Source organism: Lithobates pipiens, unplaced genomic scaffold (assembly GCF_037356315.1).
Source record: "Lithobates pipiens isolate NorthernLeopardFrog02 unplaced genomic scaffold, aLitPip1_a1.2 Scaffold_41, whole genome shotgun sequence".
Lineage (NCBI taxonomy): Eukaryota > Metazoa > Chordata > Amphibia > Anura > Ranidae > Lithobates > Lithobates pipiens.
In genome coordinates, this window is record NW_027507861.1 from 352,186 (window position 1) to 362,802 (window position 10,617).

Consider the following 10,617-nt stretch of genomic DNA (forward strand, 5'->3'; position numbering starts at 1 on the left):
TTATAGGGTATCACTAGGTGATTGGACACTGGCACACCCTAGACAGGAAGTTCAGTCCCCCATATAACCCCTCCCCCTACTGGAGGTGCCTCAGTTTTGTAGCAAAGCAATATAAGTGTATTAGAAGAGGGGAGGGACTACTGTGTCCCGTGATGTACCTCAAAAGAAAAGGATTTTACAGGTAAGCTGTTATAAAAATATGATTTTCTTTCTTGTACATCACGGGACACAGACTCAGTAATTACTGATGGGATGTCCCAGAGTAATGCTATCTGAGGGGAGGGGAACCACACAACATAGGGTGTAATCAGACTTGAGGACCCTGTACTGCTGCCTGCAGCACACTATGCCCAAAGGTGATGTCCTCATGCCTTCTCACATCCACCTGATAAAATTTGGTGAATGTATGGACTGATGACCAGTTTGCGGCTGTTGGAATCAGACAGAAATTTATTATTATACATCTACAAAGCTGTTTGTACAGCCGAACTCAGCCATATGGATGCCAGGCAGTTTCACATGTTTAAAAGCAAGGAATGTGACACAATTTGAATAGCAGAATGAGTTCTATTCAGCCCACCTGGAATGTACTGAACTTCAAAGATTATATGGCGCCGGCTTGTCTGCAAGAACAGAGGACAGCTGGTGGGGCGTCCGAGATCAAGCCACAAGATAGCAATCCAGTCGGAGCAGTTGCAATTCATGGGCAAACACTGCCCCCAGAGGCCAAGTATGGCAGGACTGTTAGCCTGGGGGAGGAGACGCCCCAGAGACGCTGATTGGTCTACGGGAAAGAGTAGGATGGGCTATGGGGTGTGGTATGGCTGAGGTATGTTTGACAAAAAGGGTTGCGACCTGAGCTCTTTCTCTTTATTCCATCAGGAGACCCAGTCACGAGGATCGATAAGTATAAGGCTTAGATTGCACTGTGATTGTATGCTATGTATTATTGTAACTTCTACTGATACTTGATGCACATTTTTCTTATTTCCTTGGAAAATAAATGAGATTTTGATTGATCTTAGACCGTGTATTGATTTCATAGCCAAGGGTGGTAGCATTGTGATATTAACAATAACATGTGCTTGGCGTAATAGATTGATAGATTAGCTGAACTATAGGGACTAGACAAGGAATACATAACTGATAATAATAAGACTAGACTGAGTTGATCAGTTACTTCATTTGGCACCCCAGAAGGCGTGTAGTACGTATTTTTACACAGAATCCACGAAAATCTAATGTATTTTTGTTTCTGAGTCCATGTAAGTCGCGACGATCCTCAAAGACACCCAGAACTGAAAGTCATCTCTAGTGTGGACAAGATTAGCGCTGGCTCGCAAATTCTGAAACCACGCTTGGATGAGCAGGAGGATTCTGTGAGATATTCCACTGGTAGAACGGACGCGTAAAACCTGGTGAGAATTGTGACTGATATATATATATATATATATATATGTACATTATTGTTGTGTTTGCTGCAGAAACTGTAACCAGAGGGCAAATTGGCGCACTGGCGAGATAAGGGACTGATCATCCCTGGTTATGTGATATAACCGCAGATTGACAGGATAAATCATACAATTTTGAGGGAAAAGTGGAAATATCCACGTGATTGTGAAAAAGCGTTCTGTCCCAAAAGAAATTCCCTATGACCTGCTATCGGGTAGAAGGACATTGAATAAGAGTGTGTTCTCCTAAAGAAATTCGTGAGTTAACGAATTTGTATTTGTTTTTTTTGTTTTTTTGGATTTTTGCATTTTTATTATTTGTTTTTATTTTTTTATTTTTTTTATTTTTTATTTTTTTTATTTTTCCCGCTGTTTTTTTTTTTTGTCCGTAGTTGGAGTGGGACTACAGGTCAAAGCTAGCTTCTAAACAGCTTCCTCTATGTCTTTGTGTGCTTGGTATCTGATTGTTTAGTGTATTGCTAATGCACAGTGTTGGTTAGAGAGTGGCAGGAATTACCATACATCTTTGAGGAAAAAGTGGGGGAAGTATAGGTTTTTATTTCTACACACGTGAGAGTGAAATAGCTCTGGTCCAATAAAACCAAGGCATTGATTAAGAGTGTGCCTTGTGTCTTGTATGCTGTAGAACCACAAGTCACTGTAGATTTAAACGTTCGTATCTGGTTTTTTTTTTGTTGTTTTTTCGTTTTTTGGTAGGAGTAGGGGGGGTTGTCCATTTGTTATCTGTTTTCTTTTGTCTAAGCAACTGGTTGAGCAATCTAGTGTGGATAGGCTAATTAGCATGTCAATGGATATCCTTGAAGAGTTTCTTGGGAAAAATGCTTGTATTCAATTCAACAGTATAGTAAAGGATGCTTTAACACACCAATTCAATGATCTATTGAAACAATGCAATACTCATAATGATGCCATAAAGGATAAAAAATCTTCAAAAAAGGGCAAGAAAAAGAGAATAGCCAATTCTGTATGCATGTTGCTGAGAATGAAAGAAATTGCAGAACAGAAAGAGTTGGAGTGGTATAAGGATAGAACAGAGTTACTAGGAAAGATAGAAAATGCGAGTAGAGATATTGCAGCTATAGCGGATATTTGTGAATGTGAGGACATGAGGAATGAGATTGAACAATTGGTGACTGAGAATAGTGTATTGGAACAGGGGTTGGATGAATGGAAGGAAACATGTATGTTGAGAGAACAGTGTATCGCATCTTTAGAAAAGAAGGAGGCTGGGAATGTAAATGCGATAGAAATGCTTAGGGCAGAACTACAGGAATGTAAAAGTCAGCTAGCCCAAAAAGATCATACCATTGTGTCTTTGAGAGCACGGGCAATGGAGAACGTGCACACCCATTGCTGTGCTAACAAAGATGCACATTCCATTGTGACTCAGGATCAGAGAGAAGGAATACCGATCGAACAGCAACCAGTATGTTCGGCTGACAATGCTGAAGAGTCCCCGAATCAAAGTTCTTCTCTCTTCACTCCTGTGCCAGAAAGGACTGGACAAGGATTAGATATCATAAAAAGGGAGGGTAGCACCCAATCCACAACACTCTCCATACAAGATCGCACAAATTTGTGCCAGATTTTGGGAAAGTTTGACACTAGCGCTTCACCCATTAGTCTCTCGAACAGGCTGGAAGCGGTAGTGGCACAGTACATTTTGAACAATAGGGATGCATGCGCACTCCTCCGCGCATGGCTTCCATTGCAACTGTGTGAAAAACTGCAAACACCAGTCGGGAGTCATAGAGGTCTATCTCCCGAGTTAAACTCAAATTGGGGGAACTCGGCAGATAGAATGAGGGAAATGCAGCGCATAATGGGAGGAAGAGATACTAGGGGTTCAGACGCACTGGAAAATACAAAGTTTAGGAGGGGAATTGATCCAATACTCTTTTGCAGTGAATACTTCTCCATTTATAAAGCCACCTACAATTGTCCTGATATGTCTCCTGATGACAATAGCTTTCTGTGTTCTATGGCTAATAAATGCACATGTATAGATTACCATACCAGAATTGCACTGAGCAACGCCGCCTCGTATCAGACCTTTATAAACATATTAAGGGACTGGGTTCGGGAGACAGATCAAGACAATAGGCCCCATAAAAGAGTTGCGGAGATAGTTAAAAGCGAACCTAGAGTGAGATTTTCAGGCTGGTGTTACAGATGTGGCAATACAGGCCATGTGATAAAGGACTGTAAACTGCCTAGGAGGAACATGGGTGAGAAGAAGCCTTGGCATAAGAGGGAACAGCAAAAACCTGGACCAGATAAGGTGGCGAAGGAGCCAAACGAGGCACCTGATGCTACAATATATGGTTCTCTTCGGGGGGAAGTACAGAGGATAGGGAAAAGGCTTGAGGAAAACCACGAGGAGTATAAAATCCCTCCCCCAACCAATCCTTATTTTAAACCATAGGGATGTCAGGCCCCGGAGTTGTCCCTAATATGTCAGCTGGACAGGGACAAAAGCGGCAGACCACGTATCCGAGGGGCGATAGGGGGCCATCGCACAAATGTACTTTTGGATACAGGGGCAGCTGTCAGCATAACTAACATTGAACTTCAAAAGGATCCTGCGGGGAGGCAAATTTTCCTTAGAGGATTCGGGGGACAACTAGTACCCTCTGAGCAATCAATACCCGTAAACATAGAAATAAAGAGGTTATGGGTGGAACACAGTTTGTTTCTTTCCCCAACACATGAGGGCACTATTTTGGGCTCTGATGTCATGGGGGCACACGGACTGATTCTCGATCTATGTAATTGGGTATTGTGGAAAGGGTCTAGATACAAAGGCAAGGTGCACACGGTCATAGACAGCGGTGAGGTTGCATCAGTTAAAACAAATGAAATCCCTGACCCGCAGGCAATACTGAAAACAGAGGACCAAATATTGGCTAAAATCTTGTGGCAACATAACAAAGTGTGGGCAACATCTAAAGCGCAATGTGGTAAGGTTTCAAACATGATTGTTAAAATTGAGGGCCCTGATCCGCCACCTCAGCGTCAGTACAAAATTCCACCCGAATCTATCCCATACATAGAGAGCACAGTGAGGAATTTATTGGCACAAAATGTAATTAAAGAATGCCAGTCTAAAACAAATGCAGCCCTCTGGCCAGTGAAGAAGGAGGGGGGGTGGAGGCCCACTGTAGATTTCCGTGCGCTAAACAGATGCACCCCATCTATTACAAATGTAGTTGCTAAGATGCCAGATATGATGACGGCACTGAAACCTTCAGCGAGGGTGTACTCATCAATTGATATATCAAATGGCTATTTTTCAATTCCCGTACATGAGGATAGCCAATATAAGCTAGCCTTTACATTTCAGGGAAAGCAGTATGCATTCTGTCGATTGGCCCAGGGGTTCAAATCCAGCTCTACATACTTCCACATCTGTATGGTGGATATTCTGAAGACATTTTCTGAGGCAGAATGCATCATTCAATATGTGGACGACGTCTTACTTCAAACAGAGACAAAAGAGCAGCACTACGCTCTGCTGGAGGAACTCCTGACACTAATCGAGAATGCGGGTCTGAAGTTAAATCCCAAAAAGGCACAATTGATGAAGGATTCAGTGTGTTTCTTAGGTGTGATAGTTTCACAGGGGGGAAGGACTCCAGACCCGAACACATGTGAAACTATCAGGAAACTACCAAGACCAATCACTAAAACTGCTTTGAGGCAGTTCCTGGGAATGGTTGGTTTCTGCAGGGACTTCATTGAAGGCTTTGCAGAAAAGGCAAGACCCCTGTATGAGTTTCTCAAAGGAGAAAAGAGGGAAACAGACCCCTTAGACTGGTTGGGAGAGCATGAACAAGCTTTCACCGAGCTAAAGGTGAGTCTGATGCAGGCCCCGGCTTTGAGCAATCCGAATGCCGATTTGCCCTTTGCACTACAAGTGTACGCCTCTGCTGTAGCAATAACAGCTGTGTTACTGCAGGAGAGGCAGGGTAAATGGGTACCTGTGGGATATTGGTCCAGAGTACTAAGCCCGGTAGAGAGGGGATTCGATGAATGTGTCAGGAACCTTTTGGCAGTGCATTGGTCAGTTCTCGCCACAGAGCATGTTGTGGGGTTTGGTAAAATCATTCTGCAGACACCCCATTCCCCAATTAAAATGCTTCTGGAACGTACCCTCAGTGGAGTATCCTCCCAAAGGGTAGCCAGATGGCTAGTGGATTTGACACCCAGGAATCTGGCGGTGACCCACAATGCCACCTACACTCTCCCACAATTAATGCAATATGAGGGGGAGCAACATGACTGTGGGGAGGTACATCGGACCAGGACACAGGAGATGTTCAGATTAGCATTGGGTAATGGAGACCTTAAAGTCTGGGTGGATGGATCAAGGTACTGGAATGAAGGAAGTTTTCACACAGGGTATGCCCTGTGGTGCCCCCAGACCAATGAGGAAATCATGACCAAATGCCCTCGAAGCTTTTCTGCCCAAAGAGCTGAACTAGAGGCAGTGAGAGAGGCCATTACGCATTTCAGTTCAGGTCCCATAACCATATTCTCCGACAGCGCCTATGTAACAAGGTCTCTGACCGAATACATGCCTTTGTGGCAGTCAAGGGGCTTCAGTGATGCCTCTGGGAGAGAATTGGTACATAGTGCGGTGCTAAGAGACATATGGGAAAGAGCGAGTGTGGAACCTCAGAGAGTGGCTATCATTAAGGTGAGAGCACACCAAAAAGGTGGAGAGGAAGTTACTGTGGGTAACAACAAGGCAGATGAGCTGGCAAAGGAGGCAGCCCTGATAGGGGTCAAGTGGACACCCTATGATGCTGAAGGGAGGCAGGCATGGGAGGAACATAATTTTGAGGAGCAGAAGGTGAAAGCGGGTTCACATGAACTCTTGCCGGTGCTAAGGATGCCTACCCCATGTTTAGCATGTGAGCAAAATAAGGACGAGGCCTTGAGCTCAATCAAAAAGCAGCTTAGAGCAAAAGCGGCAGATGCTCCCCAAGATTATGTATTGGAAGACGATCTACTGTTAAAAGAAACGTCAGAAGGACGAAGGTTTGTAGTTCCCTCCCAGCATCAAAAAGACTTAGCCCTTGAAAATCACAGGTTAAAAGGCCACATGGGTGTTCAGGGTACCTTGAAATTTGTACAAGCTAGATACTGGTGGGAGACAATGGGAAACACAGTCTCACAGGTAGTGCAGGAATGTTTAATATGTGCACAAATGAACCCTAGGCCAAAGGGACAGAGACCAGTATTAGCAAGGGTACCATTAGCCAATAAACCCTGGGAAAACCTACAGATTGACTTTGTTGGTCCACTGCAAAGTACCCCTGGAGGATACAGATATCTACTGGTAGTGGTGGACGTCTTTTCGAAATGGGTGAAGTCTCTGCCCCTAAGAAAGGACTCTGCTACGGCCACAGCTAGAGCTCTGTGGACCGAAGTTTTTTCAAGATGGGGGTTCCCCAAAGTCCTGGAATCCGATAGGGGGACTCACTTTACCGGCAGGGTCATGAAACATATTTGTGAGCTGCTGGGTGTAGAACAGAGATTCCATGTGCCATACCATCCACAATCATCAGGAATGGTTGAAAGGATGAATCGAACATTGAAGGAGAGGCTTAAAAAGATGGTACTGCAATCAAGAAAGAACTGGCTGATTCATCTGCCTGCAATCCTGATGGCCGTACGAGGGTCTACAGCCAAAGGTACGTCAGTAACTCCATATCAGCTGATGACGGGGAGAATGATGAACCTTAGCCACCCAGCAGACCCAATACTTAGTACCCCCTTGAGAGAGAGTGCGGAAAAGGACAGATTTCTGGTCCAACTGCAAGAGCAGGTACAGAGGTATTTGCAATTTGCTGCAAGTAACATGGCACCTAAAGAGAAGGAGCAGCCTGAAAGGCCTCCCATTAGCTTGAAGATTGGAGACAGGGTCATGGTAAAGAACTTTGTTTCCAAGTCTTCATGGGACGCAAACTGGACTGGACCGTTCGCAGTCACTATGGCCCTTAGTGATCAGGTGGTCAAAGTAAAGCGGCTCATGGATAACAAGGGTGCAAAAGGCATGAAAAAGAGGGAAATAGAGAGATGGGTTCATGCTGATCAATGTAAAAGGTACTGCTGATAGGAATTGATTCCGCTCTTGTTCTTGTTTTTCAGAGTCCTGGTGGAGCAAAGATTGGCAAAGTCTCTGGAAAAAAAAATGGATAGAAGGATCATAATTGTCATGTTGGCGATCCATCTGAGCCATGTAACATCTCAAATTGACTCAGACGAATACTCAGGGGATGATGTTGAAAGGGAAAACCCTGAGGAGAACCATGCATCCACTTCAATTGTATCATCGATGTTGGACTTGTTGGGCCAAAAGGGGATGCAGGGGGGAGATGAAAGAAGGAGAAAGGTCAGGATTATATCAGAAAGCCCTAAGTTACCGGACACATACCAATGGGGTCACCAGGGCAACTTGCAATACAAAGTTTCTTTTGCTTTTGGACGATTTAATCCTAACTCAACATCTCAAGGACGTGCGTATAAACAAAACTTGCAAAACATCATACCGGAAACTCTCCAGCCGTTTATAGATGTGACTATATATATGAATGAAACGAGTTATTGGTTAGGTAAAGATTCCAACCTATCTAAACCTTGGGAAACAAGGGACGTAGGATATGGGGTTTTTGGTGAAGAATTGAAAGAAGGGAAATATGTTTTTATGTGTGGCATATACTGGCATGATCAAAGTAATAGGGCGCAGAGACCCAGGAGGCTGACACTTAGGCATAGTAGGGTGGCCGTCGGCCAAACGAGGGAGCTCCAGATGACACATCAACGGGGTGAGAATTTCCTTGTGGGGGCAGTATCTCGGTCTTATCAGTCCTACAGAGAAGCTCTTGGTTACTGGACATGTGGGACACCAGAATTGGACATGGGGGAGATACGCCTGGTTGATGTCTCACCTGAGAGGTTGAAACCCTGCATAAGCGGTGCCAGTGATCACACACAGGAGCATATTCCATTAGAGAAAGGGGAACCGCTACAAATAGATCTAAGCTCACCACAAACACTGGCTACCAGGGTACAATATGCCTTCACCACATGGCATTTCAATGTCTCGCAATGGTTGGTAAAATCATATTACCCTATATGTGCGGAATATACGCTTAATCAAGTGCGGTCAGTATATCAGTGGCTTGCTCCGCGGAATGGGGTCCAGACAGGACGCTTAATTCTGAGGAGTGACCGAAAGAGGAGGGATGTATTCAGCACTATAGTAGGGGGAATAGGAGCTGGGATGGGGGTTATCAATGGAGTGGACATCGATCTCCTGAGGAACAAACTCTCAGCCATAGTTTCAGACAGTAAGTGGGGCTTTGTTGCTCAGAAAGAAATTAATGACATTATTGATAATATTCAACAGCGTCACATAAATACTCAGGTACAAGTAGCTCAAGATTTTATCCGCCATTTTAAGAGGTTGGTGGATAGTGTGGTGATACAGGGTAAAAACATGTCATGGGCTCTGGCATGCACGCAGGGACAGGCGGAACTATCAACCAACATCAAGCTAATTGTACAGTCCCTGTATGGTGGGAAATGGCCTTATGAGCTGGCGTCACAACTCAGTAAGATCTTACCAAAACACATCCCTTACACTAATCCAAGTTGGTGGTCGAATGCCTGGATCGGATGTACTGATTTGGATTATGAGAGATGTTACGCTTCTTCATTGATCCCATGTACAGAAGTGCAGACCCAATCTGTGTATTCGGTGATATCAATGGGCTTACTGACTGGGGACTCTACTTTATTGCATCTGAGGCTAACGTACCCACATGTGATCAGAGAGTATGGCAGCTGGAGGCAGGTTGATATTTTCCTCTGTCGGAGGCATGACCATGACGTCCTTTGTATGCCGGGCCAATACACAGTGGTGAATGAGAAGTGTTGGGAGGACGCGTCACTCTGTGTGCTGGATGGGGAGAACATTGCCGGGAAGGGAATACCAGTGTATTATTTGGGACATGGGAGAGTTTGCTTCTTTGTCCTAAAGGATACTAATGTGACTTTAGTCATGAAAATAGGGTGTTCGGTGAACCTGACAATGGCAAGGGGAGCATGGTGTACCCTTGGCGGTGTCTCTGAGATCCAGACACAGGAATGGAATTATGTGGTACCGCATATGGCCAACCTGTCGGTGGATATCAACCAATACCGCCCGGTTAATCTGAGAGCCCTTAACCTTGGTATGGGAAATAAAATCTAAGAATGGTTAGCAGATTGGGATAAGGATGAGAGCCTCATGAGGATGCTGCAGCAAGAGAGAGCTAATGCTACTATAGCCATATATCATAATCAGAAGGAAATAAAGGAGGTAGTGCATCAATTAGATACTGATGTGGGAGGGTCTTGGTGGGAGGTAATCTTCGGACATTCCAATAAGGCCAATAGCATTTTGAATTATTTGATACATCCCGTTGTGGTATTACTCATTATTGCTGCAGTGTCGTCATTGGTGCAAGTTGTTATGTGTTGTTGGACCAGACATTTATATAGGAGGGTTTCGCATCTATCTATGCAAGTGGAGGGACGAATTGACGGTAAGGTCTCTGCATATGTGGTAGAGGCTTTGCTGCCAGCTCAGAGCCCTGGAATAAAAATGACGTGCCAAAATTGCGGTAGGGAAGGCCATCGTGAGCAAGCCTGCCTAATCCCGACCCGTAGTTACGGCAAGGATGTATACCGTGTTTCCCCGATAGTAAGACACCCCCGATTGTAAGACGTATCGGGAGTTTCATAGGGGTCGGCTAATATAAGCCGTACCCCGAAAGTAAGACGTATGTCTTACTTTCGGGGAAACACGGGGGTATTGCCGCCTCCAGTGACGTACGGTACTAAGAGTGGGGCGGGGGGTGCGGGCCGCACCCTGGGGGGGGTGCCAGGCCAGCGCCCTCCCCCTCCGACTGAAGAGACAGCGCCGTTTTGATCAGTCTCGGCCGAGCAGAGTGAAGCCGCCTCCCCCTCCTCTTGTATGGCTACACAGTGCTGTGTATGGAGGAGGAGGAGGGGGAGGCGGCTTCAGTGAAGCCGCCTCCCCCTCCTTCTCCTTCATGGACAGCACTGTGTAGCCATACAAGAGGAGGGGGAG

The 10,617-nt window shown here is 45.2% G+C and overlaps 1 protein-coding gene across 1 annotated transcript; it reads left to right on the forward strand.

Moving 5' to 3' along the window:
* The first annotated feature begins 1,843 nt into the window (after positions 1-1,843).
* Positions 1,844-4,768, forward strand: LOC143956779 (posterior protein-like). Its single transcript, XM_077466957.1, has one exon. The coding sequence runs from the start codon at positions 2,254-2,256 to the stop codon at positions 3,895-3,897; it is 1,644 nt and encodes a 547-aa protein (XP_077323083.1). The 5' UTR covers positions 1,844-2,253; the 3' UTR covers positions 3,898-4,768.
* The last annotated feature ends 5,849 nt before the right edge of the window (positions 4,769-10,617 follow it).